General features: G+C 38.9%; 1 protein-coding gene across 1 annotated transcript in view; it reads left to right on the forward strand.

The window, feature by feature from the left end:
* Positions 1-21,215, forward strand: part of SAXO1 (stabilizer of axonemal microtubules 1) — a gene marked incomplete at its 5' end in the record, with an annotated part of 39,428 nt that extends 18,213 nt beyond the window's left edge. Inside the window, one exon of the mRNA XM_045841049.1 lies at positions 20,212-21,215. Coding sequence (XP_045697005.1) covers positions 20,212-21,215 — 1,004 coding nt within the window. The remainder of the gene's footprint in view (positions 1-20,211) is intronic.
* Between the last annotated feature and the right edge of the window lie 346 nt (positions 21,216-21,561).

The raw sequence follows: 21,561 nt of genomic DNA on the forward strand, positions 1-21,561 counted from the left end.
CAGCTGACAGAAACTATCTCTGAAAGGACCAAGGTGTTAAACCTAGCAGACAAACATTTCAAAGTAATTATTACAAATATGTTCAAAGGAAAATAGGAAGCCATCTTTAAAGAAATAAAGGAAAATGAGGCAGTTGCCCATCAAATAGAGAATACTACTGAAGGGAAATCATTAAAAAATCAAAAACCCTAGAGTTAAAAGGACAACAACCTAAACAAGAAGTTCATTAGAGGGGCTTAACACTAGATTTAAGCTGGCAGAAGAAAGAATCAGTGAAAATGGAGATTGATCAATAGATATTATTATCCAATCTGAACAGAAAAACATTAAAATGAGTAGCAACTCAGAGACTTGTGGGATACCATCACTGTACCAATGTACTCAGAAATCCCAGGAGGAATAAGGGGTAGAAAAAGATTTAATTGCTGAAATTTCTCAAATTTCATGAAAAATATTAATCTATACATCCAAGAGGCACAATAGAAATAGAATGAATACAAAGAGGTCTACATATAATCACTTAATAGTTTAGCTGTTGAAAGCCAAAGATTTAGAATGAAGCAAAAGAGAAACAACTCATTATATACAAGGAAACAACAATAACAACTAAGTTCTCATCAGAAACGATGAAGAACCTAAGGCAGTGGGATGACATTCAAAGTAATGAGAGAAAAAAAAACTGTCAACCAAGAATTCTATAACTAATAAAACATTATGCTTCAATAATTATGGGGAATAAAAACATTCCCAGATAGCCCTGGCTGGTGTAGCTCAGTGGATTGAGCATGGGCTGTGAACCAAAGGGTTGCTGGTTCGATTCCTAGTCAAGGCACCTGCCTGGGTTGTAGGCCTGGTCCCTAGTGGAGGACACGTGAGAGGCAACCACACATTGATGTTTCTCTCCCTCTCTTTCTTCTTCCCTTCCCTTGTCTCTAAAAATAAATAAAATCTTAAAAAAAATTCCCAGATAAAGATTGCAAGTATTTCTAGCTAGCTGATTTGCCTTACAAGAAATAGTAAAGGAAGTCTTTCAGGCTGAAAGAAAATAATATAGAATGGTAACACAAATCCACAGAAAGATATAAAGAGCACTGATAAAGGTACTAATGTAGGAAAATGTATATTTTCCCTTTAATTAACTTATAAGATAATTAAGGAACCAATAATTATAAAACTGGGGTTTATATAAAGAATGCAAGGTTGGTTTAACATCAGAAAGTCAATGTGATGTGCCACATTAATAAGGTAAAAGACAAAACTGCATGACTGATAGACACAGAGAAAGCGTTTGACAAGATCTGTACGCATAAAAGCTCTTAACAAACTAGGAATAGGAAGAAGTTTTCTTAGCCTGATAAGAGTCACCCCCCAAAAAATCTCCCTATAGCTGATATCATACTTACTGTGGGAGGACTAAATGCATTTCCTCTGAGATTGGGAGTAAGAGTAGTATGTCCACTGTTACTACTTCTATTCAGTATTATACTGGAAGTTCCAGCTAGTGCAATGATGTAAGAAAAACAAACATATGTATCTAGATTAGAAAGGAAGAAGTAAAATTGACTTGGTTCTCAGACAACATACTGTTTTTTCCCATGTATAATGAACTCTCATGTATAATGTACACTCATGTTTTGTGGGCATTATACATGGGATTATTATACCCACTATTATACTCATAGTATGTAATCATTATGCCCATGTATAATGTGTATCCTTATTTTTCCCTAAAAAATTTGGCCAAAAAAGTGCACATTATATATTGCAAAATATGGTAATCCTGTATGCAAATAAAACTAAGGAATCCACAAAAATACTTCTAGAGCTATAATACATGAATTATGCAAAGTGTCAATATTGAAATGTGTAAAAAACATTGTATTTCTATATGCTACCATTGACAATCAAAATGAAGTTAAGAAAACAGATCTCTTCACAGTAACTTCAAAATGAGCAAAATACTTGGGATAGTATTATTTTTTTAAAAGTATAAGACTTTTATACTGAAAACTACAAAACAGTGCTGAGAGAAATTAGTATCTAAGCAAATGGTAAGACAGTTCATGTTCATGGATTGGAAGTCAATACAGTTGAGAGTTTCTTCAAATTTTTCTATAGATTCAGTGGTATTCTTATTAAAATCTCATCAGCTTTTTTTTGCATAAATTGGCAAGGTGACCCTACATTTTGTATATTAAATTCAAATAAACCAGAATAGATACAAATTTGTCTTTTTGACACATGGTGCTGGGACAATTGGCTATCCACATGTAAAAAAAATAAACTTAGACTTTTACTCCACACCATACTAAAAATTAACTCAAAAAGGATGCGACCTAAATTTAAGAGCTAAAACTATAAACCTTTGTGATGGAAAGGAAAAACATTGGACTTTAGAAAAATTCAAAATCTTGAGGCACTTCAAAAGACACCAGCAAGAAAATGAGAAGATAAATGATAGACTGAGGGGTGGGGGGAAGCACATATCTGGTACAGGTGTTGTATCCAGAATATGCAAATAACTATTATAACTCAATAACAACAGGCTGACAGTGACCAGAGGGGAAGGAATTTCAGGAGAAAAGGGGAAGGGTTTACAGGAACAAATATAAAGGACACATGGACAAAAACTAGAGGGGGTGGAAATGGGAGGGAGGTGGGGAGGAATGGGTGGGTGGGGTGGGATGGGAGTAAAAGACAGAAAACTGTACTTGAACAATGATTAAAATACAATTTAAAAAATACAATCAATTTAATTAAAAAATGGGCAAATGATTTGAATATTTTACCAAAAAAAAAAAAAAGAAATGTGAATGGCTAATAAGCACATGCAGAGATATTATTAGTCATTAGGAAAGTGTAAATTAAGCTACAATGAGATAGACCATTACTCACTAGAAGGTCTTTAATTAAAAAAACTGATAATAAGTGTTGGTGAGGATGTTGAGAAATAAGTACCTTCATACGTTGCTGGTGGGAATGTAAAATGCCATATCCACTTTGGAAGTTATGGTATCTTAAAGTTAAACATAGCTTTACCATATAATCTAGCAATTCTACTTCTCAGTCTTTATCCAAGAGAAATGAAGACATATATCCACACAAAGACTTGTCCACAAATGGAAAATTTCATGGCAGCCAAAAATGGAAATAACCCAAATGTCCATCAGTTGATAAATGGATAAACAAAATTTGTTATATCCATATAATGTAGTACTGTTGTACAATAGGGTTGAACCTCAAATATGTTATGGTAAGTGAAAGAAGCCAAATGCAAAATACTACATATTGTTCAATTGTATTTACATAAAATATCCAGAAAAGGCACATTTATGGGGACCAAGAGAAAATTAATGGTTGGCTGGAAATGGGAATGTAGAATGACTGCAGATGAGCTACACTGATATTTTTGGGGTGATGGAAATGTTCTATAACTGGATTGTGGTTATGGCTGTACAACTCTGTAAAAGTTAATAAATTGTATATTTGTTTATATTATAAATATAATATCTCAAAAACTGTTAAAAAAGTATGTCTATGGATTCACTGGTGTTAGCTATATGCACTCAAGGGAAGCTGCTTTTCTTCTAACCCTTTAGGAGATGTAGTAAGCTAGAGAATTCCCTGTGGATTCTGAGGGTCTATGAGAATTCCATATTGGCTACTTTATTCTTTCTTTTAAAATTTATTCTGATATTTTTATCCTTCATCTTGTTTATGTGGTATATTACATTAATTGATTTACAAACATAGAATCAACCTTACACCCCAGGAATAAATTCCACTTGATCATAGTGTATGATGTTTTTAATGCATTGTTGAATTCAATTTGCTATTATTTGGTGAGGACTTTTGCGTGTATGTTCATCAGTAATATTGGCATTTTTTTTCTGTAATGTCTTTGGTTTTGGTATCATGGTAATGCTGACCTCATAAAATGAGTTAGGTAGTGTATCCTTCTCTTCAATTATCTGAAATAGCTTGAGAAGAGTATGTATCTTCTTTTCATACTTAGTAAAATTCACCTGTGAAGTCATCTGGTCCAAGGAGGTTTTTGTTGGGAGGTTTTTGACTACTACTTCAGTTTTGTTAGTAATTATCAGCCTGTTCAGATTTTGTTTCTCCCTGATTCTGGGTTGAAAGGTTATATATTTCTGGGAGTTTATCCATTTCTTCCAGGTTGTCTAATTGCCATAAAATTGTTTGTAGTATTTTCTTATAATCCTTTGTATTTTTATGGTGTCAGTTGTCACTTTTCCTCTTTCATTTCAGATTTTATTTATTTGGTCCCTCTTTTGTTTTTTTTTGAATCTAGTTAAGGGTTTATCAATTTATTTTTTACTTATTCAAAGAATGAGCTTTTGATTGCACTGCTCTCATCATCTGTTGTTTTTATAGACTCTATTTCATTTATTTCCACTCTGATCTTTATTATTTACTTCGGGCTTGGTTTGTTTTTCATTGTCTAGTTCTTTATGTATAAGGTTAGAGTGTTTATTTGAGATTTTTCTTGTTTCTTGAGGTAGGCTTGTATTGTTATGAATTTTCCTCCTAGAAATGCTTTGTATTTTCATTTTCATTTTCATTTGTCTCAGGGTATCTTTTGATTTCTCCCTTGATTTCATTGTAAACCCAGCATGTTATTTAGCCTCTACATGTTTGTATGATTTTTCAGTTATCTTCTTTTTTAATTTTTTAAATTTTTAAAATTTAATTAAAAATTTTTTTAAATTAATTTTTTTAAATTTGTTGCAGTACAATTTTCTATCTTTTACTCCCATCCCAACCCATCCACCCAGCCCACCCCTCCTCCCTCCCATTTCTACCCACCCCTAGTTTTTATCCATGTGTCCTTTATACTTGTTCCTGTAAACCCTTCCCCTTTTCCCCTGAAATTCCTCTGAAATTCCCTCTCCTCTCCCCTCTGAACACTGTCAGACTGTTCTCTGTTTCAGTGTCTTTGGTTAAATTTTGCTTGTTTGTTTTGTTGTTTTGGTTTCTGTTAAAGGTGAGATCATATGGTCTTTCACCACCTGGCTTATTTCACTTAGCATAATACTTTCCAGTTCCATCCATGCTGTTGCAAAGGGTAGGAGCTCCTTCTTTCTTTCTGCTGCATAGAATTCCATTGTGTAAATGTACCATAGTTTTTTGATCCATTCATTTACTGATGGGCACCTAGGTTGCTTCCAACACTTGGCTATTAAAAATTGTGCTGCTATGAACATTGGGGTGCATAGATTCTTTTGGACTGGTGTTTCAGGGTTCTTAGGATATAATCCTAGGAGTGGAATTGCTGGGTCAAAAGGCAGATCCATTTTTAGTTTTCTGAGAAAATTCCATACTGTTTTCCATAGTGGTTGTACCAGTCTGCAATCCCACCAATAGTGCACTAGGGTTCCCTTTTTTCCACAACCTCTCCAACACTTGTTGTTTGTTGCTTTGTTTATGATGGCCATCCTGACCAGTGTGAAGTGGTATCTCATTGTGGTTTTAATTTGCATCTCTCTGATAACTAGCAATATTGAGCATCTTTTCATGTGTCTCTGGATCCTCTGTATGTCCTCCTTGGAGAAGTGTCTGCTCAAGTCCTTTGCCCATTTTTTAATTGGGTTGCTTGTCTTCTTAGAGTGGAGTCATGTATGTTCTTTATATATTTTGGAGACGAAACCCTTGTCTGAGGTACCATTGGCAAATATGTTTTCCCATACAGTTGGTTCTCTTTTTATTTTAATACTGTTTTCTTTCCCTGTGCAGAAGCTTTTTATTTTGATGAGATCCCATTTGTTTATTCTTTCCTTTATGTCCCTTGCTCTGGGGGATGTATCAGTGAAAATGTTGCTCCATGAAATATCTGAGATTTTCCTGCCTATGTTTCCTCTAGGACTTTAATGGTGACATGGCTTATATTTAAGTCTTTTATCCCACTTGAATTTATTTTTGTGTATGGTGTAAGTTGGTGCTCGAGTTTCATTGTTTTGCATGTAGCTGTCCAGTTCTCCCAACACCATTTGTTGAAGAGACTGTTTTTATTCCATTTTATGTTGCTGCCCACTTTGTCAAATATTAATTGGCCGTAGAGACTTGGGCTTATTTCTGGGCTCTCTGTTCTGTTTTATTGGTCCATGTGCCTGTTTTTATGCCAGTACCAGGCTGTTTTGATTACAGTGGCCTTGTAATACAGTTTAGTATCAGGCATTGTGATCCCTCCTACTTTACTCTTCTTTCTCAAAATTGCAGCAGCTATTTGGGGTCATTTATGGTTCCATATAAATTTTTGAAATGTTTTTCTATGTCTGTGAAATATGCCATTGGTACTTTAATAGATATTGCATTGAATGTGTAAATTGCTTTGGGTAGTATGGACATTTTGATGATGTTAATTCTTCCAATCCATGAACACCATATATGTTTGCATTTGTTTGTGTCTTCCTTAATTTCTTTGTTCAGTGTTGTGTAGTTTTCTGTATACAGGTCTTTTACTTCCTTGGTTACATTTATTCCTAGGTATTTTATTCTTGTTGCTATATCAAATGGGATATTTTTCTTGATCTCTGCTTCTGCTGTTTCATTATTGCTATACAAAAATGCCTTTGATTTCTGGATATTGACTTTGTATCCCGCTGTTTTGCCAGATTCGTTTATTAGGTCAGGCAGTTTTTTTGGCAGAGTCTATAGGATTTTCTATGTACACTATCATGTTGTCTGCAAACAGTGACAGTTTTGTTTCCTCCTTTCTCATTTGGATGCCGTTTATTTCCTTTTCTTGTCTGATCTCTGTGGCTAAAACTTCCAATACTATATTGAATAAAAGTAGTGAAAGGGGACAACTTTGTCTTGTTCTTGATCTTAGTGGAAAAGATTTTAGTTTTTTCCCATTGAGTATGATGTTGGCTGTAGGTCTCTCATATATGGCCTTTATTATGTTGAGGAATGCTCCCTCTATTCCCACTTTGCCAAGTGTTTTTATCATGAATGGGTGCTGTACCTTATCAAATGTTTTTTCTGCATCTATTGCTATGATCATGTGATTTTTGTCTTTGCTTTGGTTTATGTGATGTATTATGTTTATTGATTTGCAAATGTTGTACCATCCTTGCATCCCTGGGATGAATCCCACTTGGTCATGGTGTATGATCTTTTTAATGTATTGTTGGATGGGGTTTACCAATATTTTGTTGAGGATTTTAGTGTCTATGTTCATCAGCGATATTGGCCTGAAGTTTTCTTTCTTTGTTGTGTTTTTGTCTGGTTTTGGGATTAGGATGATGCTGGCTTTATAAAAAGAGTTTGGGAATCTTCCATCATTCTGGATTTTTTGGAATAATTTGTGGAGCATAGAGGTTAACTCTTCCTTAAATGCTTTGTAGAATTCTCCTGTGAAACCATCCAGACCTGGGCTTTTGTGTGTTGGGAGTTTTTTGATTACTGCTTCAATTTCATCTGCTGTTATTGGTCTGTTCAGGCTTTCTGCTTTTTTATTGAGTTTTGGAAGATTATATTTTTCTAGAAATTTGTCCATATCACCTAGGTTTTCAAATTTCTTGGCATACAGTTCTTCATAGTAATTTCTTACAATCCTTTGTATTCCTGTGGTGTCAGTTGTAATCTCTCCTCTTTCATTTCTGATTGTGTTTATTTGGATCCTTTCTCTTTTTTTCTTGATGAGACTACTTAAAGGCTTGTTGATTTTGTTTATCTTTTCAAAGAACCAGCTCCTGGATTCATTGATCCTTAGAATTGTGCTTTTAGCCTCTATGCCATTTAATTCTGCTCTGATCTTGGTTATTTCCTTCCTTCTGCTTGCTCTGGGCTGTCTTTGTTGTTGTTCCTCAAGTTCTTGTAGACGTAGGGTTAGGTTTTTTGTTTGAAATGTTTCCATCTTTTTTAGGTAGGCCTGTATTGCTATGAACTTCCCTCTCAGGACTGCCTTGGCTGTGTCCCATAAGTTTTAGGTTGTTGTGAGTTCATATTCGTTTGTTTACAGAAACTTTTTGATTTCCTTTATTTCATTCTTGACCCATTTATTATTTAATAGCATGCTATTCAATGTCCATGATTTTGAGTGTTTCAGGTTTCTTCCCTTGGGCTTGGTTTCTAGTTTCAGTCCTTTGTGGTCAGAAAAAATGCTTGGTATAAATTCAATTTTCTTGAATTTGTTGAGGCTTGCTTTGTGGCCTATTGTGTGGTCTATCTTTGAAAATGTTCCATGTGCGCTTGAAAAGAATGTGTATTTTGCTTCTTTGGGATGAAGGGCTATATATATATCAGTTAAGTCCATTTCATCTAGGGCATTGCTCAATGCCACAATATCTTTGTTAATATTTTGTTTGGAAGATCTGTCCATTTTTGACCGTGGGGTGTTAAAATCCCCTACTATAATTGTATTGCTGTCAATATCTTTCTTGAAGTCCTCTAAAATTTTCTTTATGTGTTTGGGTGCTCCTATTTTGGGAGTATATATATTTACAATGTTTAAGTCTTCTTGGTGGATTCTTCCCTTGAGTATTATGGAGTGACCTTCTGGGTTTCTCTTTATGGCTTATGGCTTTTTTTTTAAGTCTATTTTGTCTGATATGAGTATTGCCATCTCAGCTTTTTTTCCCCCTGTCCATTTGCTTGGAAAATTTGTTTCCAGCCCTTCACTTTTAGTTTGTGTATATCTTTTGTCCTGAGGTGGGTCTCTTGTAGGCAACATATGTGTGGGTCATGCTTTCTTATCCATTCAGCTATTCTATGTCTTTTGATTGGAGCATTTAATCCATTTACATTTAAGGTTATTATTGATAGGTACTTATTCATTGCCATTTTCGTACCTGTGTTCCTCTCTCTCTCTCTCTCTCTCTTTCTGTCCCTCTCTTCCTTCTTTTCCTTAAAGCAGGCCCTTTAGCATCTCTTGCAGAGCTGGTTTGGTGGAGAGCTGGCCCTTTAGCATCTCTTGCAGAGCTGGTTTTAGACTTCTTTTGTCTGGGAAGCTTCTTATTTGGCCTTCTATCTTGATTGAGAGCCTTGCTGGTTAAAGTAGCCTTGGTTGCAGGCCTCTGATTCTCATTACTTGGAATATTTCTTGCCATTCTCTTCTGGCTTGGAGCATTTCCATTGAGAAGTCAGCTGCTAACCTTATTGGGGCTCTCTTGTATGTTACTTCCTGTTTTTTTTCCTTTGCTGTTTTTAAGATTCTCTCTTTGTCTTGGTATTTTGCCATTTTAATTATGATGTGCCTTGGGGTGGGTCTCTTTGGGTTCCTCTTGATTGGCACTCTCTGTGTTTCCTGGATTTGTGTGACTTTTTTCTCTCATCAATTAGGGAAGTTTTCCATCATTACTTTTTCAAATAGGTTTTCTATTTCTTGCTCTTCTCCTTCTGGTATCCGTATTATATGGATATTATTACATTTCATATTGTCTTGCATTTCTCTTAATCCCTCTTCATTCTTTCTGAGCCTCTTTTCTTTTTCTTGCTCCTTCTGGTTTTTTTTTTCTACTTTATTCTCTAGCTTGCTGATCCGATCTTCTGCTTCATCGATCCTGCTTTTCATTCCATCTGCTGTGTTCTTCAATTCAGAAATTGTATTCTTCATTTCCTCTTGGCCCTTGTTGATAGTTTCTATTTCCTTTTTCATTATGATATAGTTTGCAGTGAGCTCATTGTAGCTTCCCTGTAGTTTCTTGTAGCTCATTGTGAGCTCATTGAGCTTCCTAACAATCATTGCTTTGAACTCAATATCTGATAGTTGAGTTGCCTCTATTTCATTTAGCATTCTTTCTGAGGCTTCCTCCTTTCCTTTCATTTGGGGATTGTTTCTTTGTCTTCCCCTTGTTTGTGAGACTCTTCTTGTTAGCCTCAGCTTCTTAAATTGATCTGTTCTAGCTCCCTTGGTTTGTGGTGTGAACTTCTGTGGTAGAATACCAGTGAATTTCAGTGGTGCAGTTTCCTTGGTCTCCCGAACTGGTCTTGGGCTGTCATTTAAGTTGGCTGTGTTTGTCTTTGGGTTTTGATTGTTGTTGGGTTTTTGTTTGGTGGTTGCTTCCCACCAGCTGGTTAACTGAGGGTCACTCTGTCCACCACCTCTTGTGTTTTGTTGTGCTGGTGAGGGCAGGTTTTGTTGAAGCTGGTTCTTCCGTATGTATAAGGTTTTGAGGGTTCTCTCTTTCTCTTGTTCAGTTGTTGGTACTGGGTACTGTCTGTACTGTTTAGTTGTATTTCCAGATAGGTCCTGGATTGAGGTTTGTGTGGTTTCTACTCCCTCCTTCACCTTCTTCTGTTGTTATCTGTTAGTGGTTCCTTTGTTGTTGGGTTTCCTCTTCCAGTGGGTATCCTGGTGTTCACCGCTTCCACCTACTCTTTTTTGTGATCAGTTGGAGGCAGAAGGCAAAATGGTTTAAGACAGTAAGAGAGTATTCTATGATATTTACAGTATTAGCCAGAAGAGAAGAGATAGGAGATCCTTTGGCTATGTATAGTGTTAACTGTGATCTTCCACTGAGCTAGCTGATTTTTAGAAAGGATAGAAAGAACATAAGACTCTTGTTGTGGAAGGAAGGATTGTGAGTTGGATCTAGAAAGCAGTGAAGTTGTGGGAGGTCAGATTCTGAGGTAAGGTGAGAGTAAAGGATAGTAAATAGGTGTAGTGTGTGAGAGAATAGAGTTAACCACTACAGTAATAGAGTTCAGGAAACTTTGACGTGGGCTAAGATCTGGGAGGGGTGTTGTGAAGTATTTACAATTGCATGGAACAGCAATTATGTACAATAATATTAGAGCAACAATCATATGACAGAATCTATGAGATCTAGATAACAAGAATAGGGAGCAGAGAACTTTGAGCAGTGTGCTAATGGGACACAGGTGAGGTGAAGGACATGCCATTAGCAATACACTATGTAAGAGATATCAGTGGAAACCTGTCAGGTGATACAATATAATCAGCCTAGCAAAGCAGATTATACAGAAAAAAGAGGAATACAAAAATACTATTAAAAAAGATGTAAGAATAATGGAAAAATAATAATAATACAATTATGCAATAACTTGCAGGTTCTCTGTAATAGCAGAGTGAAATTTGTCTCACTGTCACAGCTGTTGTGATGCCCCTTCTTTGGGTTCAACTCTGGTCTTTTCACAGATCCAGGTTTTTGTCTCACTTGTAGGTATTTAAAAAAAATTAAAAAGGCAGACGAAGGAAGGTAGAAGGAATAAAATTGGAGGAAAGAAAGGAAGAAGGAATAAAACAAGAAACAGCAGGGTGAAAGTAGGAGGGAGAGGAAAAAGAAATGAAAGAGAATAAAAATAATAAAAATTTTAAAATTAAGAATTGTTAAAAAAATAGAATAAAATTAAAAAGTCTCTTCGTTTTAAAGTGGCCTAACCAGTTTTTCTGGTCTTGCTGGCTGCGGCAGGCTGAGGGGTCACTGGTATGGCTTTTCTTCTTCCTTCGGGATCTGCACTCGGTCAGCAGCGTGCACTGTCTGGGGAGCTATCGTGGCTCCCGTGCCCTGTGCCCTGGGTGTGGGAATCAGGTCTTTCCCCAGGGTTACTTGGGGTGCAGTGATGCACTCCTGCATGCGCACACACTCCCTTGGCCAGACTGCCTCACGCTTCCCAGTGCTTTGGGGGTGCGCAGGGTCCTCCACACAACCACAACCTTGTGTGCAAACTCGGGATCGCTGCCTGGCTGGGTGGCAGGGAGGCTGGGGATTGCTGTAGGAGAATTCTCCAAACAGTGTCTGTCTTTTCACTCCTTCCTCTTGAGAAATTCCTCCTATTCAAGCCTGCCACTCCATACAGCGGCCTGGCTTCTCCCCAGCCCAACTCTCCAGCCAGACTGGTGACCATGGGGGTCAGGGCCCATTGTGCAACCCAACCCCACCAGTGTCCACAGACTCTGAGGGTGCTCACAGCCCTTGTGTGTTTGCTAGCAACTGGGTTCCTCCCAGTGCCACTCAGACCCTTTTTGGCTGGGGAGGGAGAAGTTGTCCTGGCTCTCTCCCAAGGACTCTGGCAAACCCGGCAGCGGGTGCTGGGCCTGGGGCTGCAGCCCCCTGACCCTGCACTAGTCCCTGGGACCCTACCGTGTTGCAGCACTCCTCTCACCAACTGGTTTTTCAGTTCTGCCATAATCCTTGGTCCCCTATTTTCACATATGCTGAAGTATGTTGGTTGCTTGCTCCTCCACTCCATAGATCGGCCAGGATTTTCTTCCATGTGCAGGGAAAAGCCAAATCTGCTCCCTCCTACTCCGACACCATCTTCCTTCTCAGTTTTCTTCTTGTAACTGATTTCAGTTTTGTTCCACTGTGATCAGAGAATATGGTTGATATGATTTAAATCTTAAACTTATTGAAACTTGTTTCATGGCCCAACATGTAGTCTATTCTGGAAAATGTTCCATGTGCACTTGAAAAGAATGTATATTCTGCTTTTGAGTGAAATGCCCTAAATGTATCAATTAATAGCACCTGGTCTGATGTGTCACTGAAGGCCACTCTCTCTTTTGTTTTTTGCATTTCATTGTTTATTATATCATATCTCTATATTAAATGCCTATATGTAAATTTTTAAATATATTTTATTATGCTATTACAGTTGTCCCATTTCCCCCCCTTCATTCCCTTCCACCCTGCACACCATCTCCCACACACATGCCCCCCCTTTAGTTCATGTCCATGTGTCATAAGTTCTTTACCTTCTACATTTTCCATACTATTTTTGCCCTCCCTCTGTCTATTTTCTCCCTACCATTTATGCTACTTATTCTCTATACTTTTTGCCCCTCTCCTCCTCCCACTCCTCTGTGGCTAACCCTCCATGTGATCTCCGTTTCTGTAGTTCTGTTCCTGTTCTAGTTGTTAGCTTAGTTTCTTTTTGTTTTTTGTTTTAGGTGTGGTTGTTAATTATTGTGAGTTTGCTGTCCTTTTACTGTACATGTTTTTTATCTTCTTTTTCTTAGACAAGTCCCTTTAACATTTCATATAATAAGGGCTTGGTGATGATGAACTCCTTTAACCTGACCTTATCTGAGAAGCACTTTATGTGCCCTTCCATTCTAAATGAAAGCTTTTCTGGATAGAGCAATCTTGGATATTGGTCCTTGCCTTTCATGACTTGGAATACTTCTTTCCAGCCCCTTCTTGCCTGTAAGGTCTCTTTTAAGAAATCAGGTGACAGTCTGATGGGAACTCCTTTGTAGGTAACTGTCTCCTTATGTCTTGCTGCTTTTAAGATTCTCTCCTTGGGTAATGTAATGATGATGTGCCTTGGTGTGTTCCTTTTTGGGTACAATTTCTTTGGGACTCTCTGAACTTCCTGGACATCCTGGAGGTGTATTTCCTTTGCCACATTGGGAAAACTCTCTTTTATTATTTGTTCAAGAAACTTTTCCATTTATTGCTCTTCCTCTTCCCCTTCTGGTACCCCTATCATTTGGATGTTGGAATGTTTAAAGATGTCCTGGAGGTTCCTAAGCCTCTTCTAATTTTTTTGAATTCTTGTTTCTTCATTCTTTTCTGTTTGATTGTTTCTCTATTCCTTCTGATCCACTCCATTGATTTGAATCCCAGTTTTCTTTCCATCATTATTGGTTCTCTGTGCATTTTCCTTTATTTCACTTAATGTAGCCTTCATTTTTTCATCTAATTTGTGACCAAATTCAACCAGTTCTGTGTGCATCCTGATCACCAGTGATTTGAACTGTGCATCTGATAGGTTGGCTATCTCTTCATTGGTTAGTTGTTTTTGCTGTGGAGCTTTGATCTGTTCTTCTGTTTGGGCCTTTTTTTTTTTTTTTTTTGGTCTTGTGGTGCTTGTTAGGTAGCAAGGGCCAGAGCCTTAGGTGTTCACCAGGGCACGGCAACCCAGTTGCTGGGTTGTGATGCTTTATGTGGGGGCGGGGTCTGAGAGGGAACAATGGCTCTTGCTCCATTCTCTGTTGGATTTCAATCCCTTCTGCCACTTCTCCTAGGCAAACTGGGCCTTTCTGGTGCTGATTCCCATGTGGGTGGGCTTGTGCATGTTCTAGGATCCTGTGGGTCTCTCCAACAAACTCTCCTGTGAGGCTGGGAGTCTCTCCCTGTGCCTCAACCCCCATAGGTATCTCCAATCGGTGACTTGTGGCTTTATTTCCTGGCCCTGGGACCCTGGGTTGCTTAGTCTCTCACTCCCCAGCCTCATCTGGTTTCTCTGCATGTGAATGTGGGATTGCCAGGTCAGCCAGCCACCTTGCACACTGTGCCTTGCTTCACAATCGCCTCCTTACTGGGTCTGTCTGTAGCCACCCCATGCCCGGGGTCTGCCAGCCACTGCCTGTGCTCCCAGGATCTGCCCGCTTCCGTCTTGTGTGCCCGGTGCCATGGCTTTTTGTGCTGCAACTCCTCTTTGCCTGGCCGCCCTACTCTGCTCTGCCTACCAGTGTGGATGAATGTGTCTAAAATAGAGTTAAAATTACTCTTTGGTTGTCAGATTTCCATACAGATCAATTTTCTGTCATTCTGGTTGTTGTTTTGTTTTTAAATTGCTGTTGTCCTTATTTTGGTTGTGTGAGGAGGCACAGTGTGTCTACGTATGCCTCCATCTTGGCCAGAAGTCAAGGCCACTCTTTCTTTGTTAATCTTCTGTCTGAATGATGTATCCATTGATGTTAATGGGGTGTTAAATTCCCCTACTATAATTGTCTTACTGTTAATCTCTCCCTTTATGTTCATCAGTATTTGCTTTATAGATGCTCCTGCCTAGGGTGCATCAGTTTATGAGTTATAACCTCTTATTGGATTGATCCTTTACCACTATGAAATGGTTTTAGCTCTTTACAGCCTTTGTTTTAAAATGTTTTTCTCCTATATGTATCACTACCACTGCTCTTTTTCATTTCCATTTTCGTGAAATATCTTTTTCCATTCCTTATCTTTCAGTCTGTGTGTATCTTTTGATCTAACGTGCATCTCTGATAGGTAATATTTGTATGGGTCTTGTGTTTTTATCCAGTCAGTCACCATGTGTGTTTTGATTGGCATATTTAGTCCTTTTACATATAAAGTAATTATTTCTAGTTTTGAAGTTATTGCCGTTGTATTAATTCTTTTCTGGTAGTGTTTTTTGTAGTTCTAAACTGATTCTTATTTTCTTGCTCTTCTCTTATACATGTTGGTAATTTTCTGTAGTATTGTGTTTTGATTTCTTTCACTTTATTTCTTGTATATCTCTTGGTTTTTGGTTTCTGGTTACTATGTGCTTCCTATGTACCAAGCTATATTTATGGCAGTCTATTTTAAGTTTATATTCAAATACATTCTAAAAGCACTATGATTTTTACTTATCCCCTCCACATTTGTTTTTGTCATCATGTTTTACTTTTTTGTGTGTGTTTGTGTATACCCCTTATTTTAATTGTTGTAATTACACATGATCTTTCTACTTTTGCATTTTAATCTTTGGTCCAGCTTTATAGTTTGTTGAACCACTGCTTTTACTAAGTGATTATTTTTGTCAATGAGATTTTTTTTTCTTTCCTATATTTCCTTAAACGTATTTTGATTTTTTCTTAAAGGGGCTCCTTTAATAATTCTTGTAATATTGGTTTAGTGGTGATTAACTCCTTAACTTTATCTTGTCTGAGAAACTCACCCTCCTTCAATTCTAACAATAGACTTGCTGGATAGAGTTATTTTGGTTGTAGGTCTATGTTTTTCATAACTTTGGACATCTTTGCAATTCCTTCTGGCCTGCAAAGTTTCTTTTTATGGGACCTCCCATATGTGTGAGTAACTTTTAAGATTCTCTATTTGTCTTTACCTTTTGCCATGTTAATTATAATGTGTCTTGGTGTGGGCCTCTTTGGGTTCATCTTATTTGGGATTCTCTGCACTTCCTGGGTTTGTATGTCTATTTTATTTCCCAGGTTAGGGAAGTTTTCTATCATTTCTTCAAATAGGTTTTCAATCCCTTGCTCTATCTCCTTCTATTAACACTATAATACTAATGTCGGTGTACTTGATATTGTCTCAGATGTCCCTTACACTATTCTCATTTTTTCATTCCTTTTTCTTTTTTAATTGAATTTATTGGGGATGACATTTGTTCACAAAACTATGCAGGTTTTAAGTGTACAGCTCAATAAAACATCATCTGTACACTGTATTGTGTGCCCACGGCCCCAAGCAAAGTCTTTTACCATCCACATTCCCCCCACCTTTTGCCCTCCTTCACCTACTCCTCACACCCTTTTGTCTGTGTCTATGTGTTATATAAATATTTTTTCTTAATCATTTCACCTTCTTTCATCCAGTCTTCCACTCCAACCCTGACAGCTCTCAGTTTGTATGTATCCATGACTCTGTTTCTATTTTCTTTGTCAGTTTATTTTGTTCATCAAATTCCACATATAAGTGAGATCATATAGTGCATGTCTTTCTATGATGATTCTTTTTTCTTAGTGCTGTTCCAGTTTGGTGTTTTTCACTACCTTGTCTTTCAGATCACTGATTTGGTCCTTTGCTATAATCTGGTGTTGATTCCCTCTAGTGTACTTTTCATTTCAGTTTTTGTATTCTTCATTTCTGACTAGTTCTTTTTTTATGGCTTCCCTCTGTTGAATTTCTCACTAAGTTAATATTATATATTCTTCCCTTAAGTTGATTGAACATTTTTATAACCAGTATTTTTGAACTCTGTATCTGGTAGATTATTTGTCTCCAGTTCATTTAGTTCTTTTTTTGGTGGAGTTTTACTATTCTTTCACTTGGAATATGTTTCTTTGTCTCCTCATTTGGTTGAATCCCTCTGTTTAGTTGTTCCCATATGATGGCTCAGTAGTGCTTAGTTGTCTTTAAATTAATTTGAAACAATTTTGTTAGATTGTAATGTGACAGCTCTCATATCAGTATGCATTTAAATAAACATTAAAATTGGTGAGTTTTTGTGTAGCCATTTTAATATTGAAGAAGGAAGAAGATATGCAACATTTTCAGCATATTATGCTTTATTATTTCAAGAAAGGTAAAAATGTAACTGAAATACACACAGAAATAGATTTGTACAGTGTGTGGAGAAAGTGCTGTGACTGATTGAATGTGTCAGAAGTGGTATGTGAAGTTTCTTGGTACTATTGACATTTTGGACAGATAATTCTTTGCTGTGGGGCGTTCTTATGCATTGGAAGATGTTTAGCAGCACCCCTGGCCTCTACCCACTAGAAGCCAATAGCAGGAAATAGCCAACATACTCAAAATATCAAAATGAGTAAAGTTATTGTTGAAAATAAAAAAATAGGTGCTTTATTTTATAGAAAAAAAACTAAACAGACTTTTTGTCCAACACGGTATTAGGCAGAGCTGCTACATCTCCTGGAGTTGACAGAGTGGCCTTGACAGATATAGTTGGTGTCCTATTGGCTCAGTGGTGCAGTCTCCCTGTTTGCCTGAGTCTGATGCTCCAGGACGTTTTCCATGTGGGTTGTGTATACCCTCCTGGTGTGGTTGAGCCTTGATTGCTTTTGGCACATCAGTGGGTGGGATTGTTCTCAGGCTGAATGGCTGTGAGGGCTGACCATGAATATAGCAGATGAGCTGTTGTACAGAGGCTGATCTCATAGAGTGGGTGTCACTTCATCAGGGCTTTGGTGCCAGGCTAGTCTGCCCTTCAAGTGTGTCATTTGTGGAGCTTACTGGGTGGTGTTCTGATTTGGTCTGAGCCTGGTCACTGGGTGTGTTGGTTCTATAGCCTCTTGGGAGGGACTCTGGGGTATGTCAACTATAGCTGCTGCTTGTGCTGCCTAGTGGGAACTACAAAGTGGTCTGTGGTTGGTTGCTGCTTTTTATGGGCTTATAGGCACTTGTGAGAAGCTATGCTGTGAACTGAGGCCTGCTGCCATTATTGTTGGGCTCGGGACCCTTGGTGGGTATCATGATATGAGCTGAGGTCAGCTGCTACTTGTGCTGGACTTTTGGCCCCTTACTTGATGCTGTGTTCCAAGCCAACACCAGCCTCACCATATGCCAGGCTTGGGACCACCTGATGGAAGTTACAATGCAAGTTGAGACTGGCTACTGCTTATGCTGGGTTTGGACCATTTTGTAAGTGGTACAGGGCATGCTGAGGCCAGCTGCTGCTTGTTTTGGGTTTGTGGGTCTTCGAGAAATTTTAGAAAAGTTCAAAACAAGAGCTGATCCAGGCCACTTATGTGAAGCAGCCACTTCAAAAGGTCTAATTGGGCACGCAAGTTGGGTGGGGCAGGGTTTCAGGGAATCACTAGGGTGGGGTGAATGTTGATAGCCCAGTTATGGACAGCTCAGATTTGGTGTCCTCCTGCACCAGCTGGCTAGATGGGAGGAGTAACCAACAAAGGAACACTGGTACCTTCACACTTCTGTCCCCAGAGACAGCTGTCCTGTCTCTTGCTCCTCCCTTTCTCACTCTGAAGTTAGGCAATTCAGTTCCTCTTCATATGTCCCTGGCATAATTTTAGCTGCTTATCCTGTGCTGGAGACCAGAGTGTATGAATTTGTAAGCTGTGAATCTGTGCTCAGCCCTAAAGAGGAATAGCTGGGACTCCTGCAACCTATGTCTCACTTGGATACAATCCCTGCTGATTTTTAAAGCCAGATGTTATAGGGACTCCTCTCTCTGGCACTGGATCCCTGGGTTGGGGAGCCCAGCATGGGGTTAAGATCCCTCACTCCTCAGGGGAAGACCTGTGAAGCTGAGATATTTCTGCCCTTTCTTAATTGCCACACTGTGGCTATGGAACCTGTCTGTTCTGTGTCTTTGCCCCTCCTACCAGTCTTATCATGTCTTCTTCTTTATATTCTGAGTTATAGAACATCTGTTCAGCTAGTCTTCAGGTGGATCTCAATGATGGGTGTTCTATGATTTAGTTGTAATTTTGATTGGTTGTGGGAGGACGCAAACACAGTGTTTACGTATGTCACCATCTTGACCAGAAATCTAGTATTGGCTACTTTAGATCTGGAAATTGACATTGATGGGCTCAATGGAGACAATGTAGAACTTGGATTTGAACCAAGTATTATGGAAACAATGACAGCAGTCCCACAGCAGAAATTCCTTTTAGACAAACATCCCCTAAATACAGCTGGCCAATCCTTTTCATTTTTTAAACATTTTGACATTCTTCTTGTCCTGAAAATCTCTGATTATTCATTAGCAGTCTTTATTTTTCTTTCCTTAAACCTCACTCTATTTAGAAATGTAATGGTGCTAACTGTGGCACAGGCTGTCAGAAAAGCATGGCTTTTCAATCAACTATATGATTTAAACTCCAACTTTTAACTCACCAGCCATGTGACCTGTGGTCAAGTATCTTAGTCTCTTTGAGCCTTGCTTTTTGTAATCTGTGCAATGGAGACAGTCATACCCATTATAAAGGGTTATTGTAAAGATGAAACAAAACTGTGTTTGAAAATCCCTGAGTATATTTGTTTGGCACATAGTATTCCTTACCTGTTTACTTCTAGCCATGTGACCTTACATAAGTTCCCTACTCTTTCTGTGCCTCTTTTTCTGTAAAATGGGCATATTGATGGTACCCACATCCTTAGGGCTGTCTGAAGGTTAAAAGAATTACCACTGAAAGCATTTAGAATACTGCCTATCACATAATAAAGTCAATACAAAAGGCAACTGCTATTATTCTGTCACCAGCCAATAAAATGCCCTTATTCCCCTGGAGCAGTCTATTTGATTTATGTGGATTAGATGTGTGGGTTATACGGACACAATAGCAGTCTTCCCAGGGACATCAGGGTTGGTCTGGCTGGCAGCCCATTAGTGGTGGATTGTGAATCCCCTCTCTCACTGTAGCACAGGCATCTTCCAGTCACTCTGTGTTGATTCAGAGGGCACCTTCCCCACAGAGGAATGGAACTGTTCTTGGATAAGGCTAAGTCAGTGGTGGGACAACCCTACTGGAACTGGGTCCCTGGATCTTACCATGGCTGTGGACCCTCTTAAATCCCATGTGCAGCATTGTAGGGTGTGATAAGATTCCTATAAATTTTTCTCTTTTGCGCAGTAACTCACAGGTACCATAAAGCTGAAACACCAAGACCTTATTAAAGTGATGGCAGGGATCCACTCTGTTTTTCCTTTGTCCAAGGAACATCTCACTGGAGACTGGCTTAGGTCTTTGAAGGTTCCTTGGAATACATGCAGGTTCAGTAAATTGATTTGGGAGTAAATACCACTTCTGTTTGTTTTCAGCTGATTATTTACCCTGGAACCAACCAAGACGAGAGCTACTTCGTCCAGAACACAACTACTGGCCAGAATCAACTAGGTTTGATAGTAGAACCACACACCAGGATGATTACTCTGTGAAGGGCCTTGTGAGCACCATGAGCTGTAAGCCTCCAGTCATGCCCAAGGTCTGTAACATCCCCCTGGAGGATCTGACTAACTACAAAATGAACTACGTGGCCCACCCTATGGAGAAGCGCTTTGTGCACGAGGCGGAGAAGTTTAGAGCCTGTGAAATACCCTTTGAGAGCCTCACCACTCACAAACAGTCCTACTGGGGCCTGAAGGGGGAGCCAGCCAAGAGCTTGAAACCTCCAGCCAGGTCCTGTGGGCTAGACACACCTTTCTCTAACACCACGGAGTTTCAAGATAAGTTCCAAGCTTGGCCGACGCCCCAGGTGTTCTGCAAACCTCCCACCCACTATGCCCCTCCTGAAGAAAAGATGGACCTTCTAACAACAGTGCAGTCCCATTACACGTACCCTAAGGGTGCTCCAGCTCAGTCCTGCCGACCAGTGCTTTGTGTCAAGAAGGGTGGTCGCTTCGAAAGCTCCACCACCACCAAGGATGATTACAAGCAGTGGGCCAGCATGCGCACAGAGCCAGTCAAGCCCGTTCCCCAGCTGAACCGTCCCACTGAGCCCTTGGACTGCCTGACCACCACTAGGGCCCACTATGTACCCCACCCACCCATTAATACCAAAAGCTATAAGCCCTCCTGGTCTGGTCCCAGAGGAAGTATCCCTATGGAGGGCCAGACGACATACACCATCAGCTTTACTCCCAAGGAAATGGGAAGGTGCCTGGCTTCATACCCTGAGCCTCCTGGCTACATCTTTGAAGAAACAGATGCTTCGGGGCATAGGATATACAGGCCGATTTCCCAGACATGCTCTCGGCGGAACAGCCCTCTTTCTGCAGGTGATTCGGAAAACCCCAGACAGCAGGAGTTGGCAGTGTCGGCCTGATTTTTGAAAAAATTATTTAGAAATTGCACAATACTTTAAAAAGCAGATGATTGAAAATTACTCATTAGACAGAAAAGAATTCCCCAAATAGGGAAAAAATAACTTCATCATCATTCCCAGGACACTTAAATAAAATGAGAATCACTTGACTCAAGGAAAATGACATTTAGTCACTGGCTAATTACTCCTTATCCTGCCCTCTGCTCTCTTCCCCTTTTGGGTCCCTTACCTTGTGCTCATGGAATCAAAGCTGGTCTCTATGAGGTTTTCTCTGAACCAGATGTATGTTATTTGTTTAATCATTGTATGAATTCACATTATTATTAACCCTTGCCAAAGATGAAGC

Source organism: Phyllostomus hastatus, unplaced genomic scaffold (assembly GCF_019186645.2).
Source record: "Phyllostomus hastatus isolate PE091 unplaced genomic scaffold, TTU_PhHast_1.1 phas_contig_34, whole genome shotgun sequence".
NCBI lineage: Eukaryota > Metazoa > Chordata > Mammalia > Chiroptera > Phyllostomidae > Phyllostomus > Phyllostomus hastatus.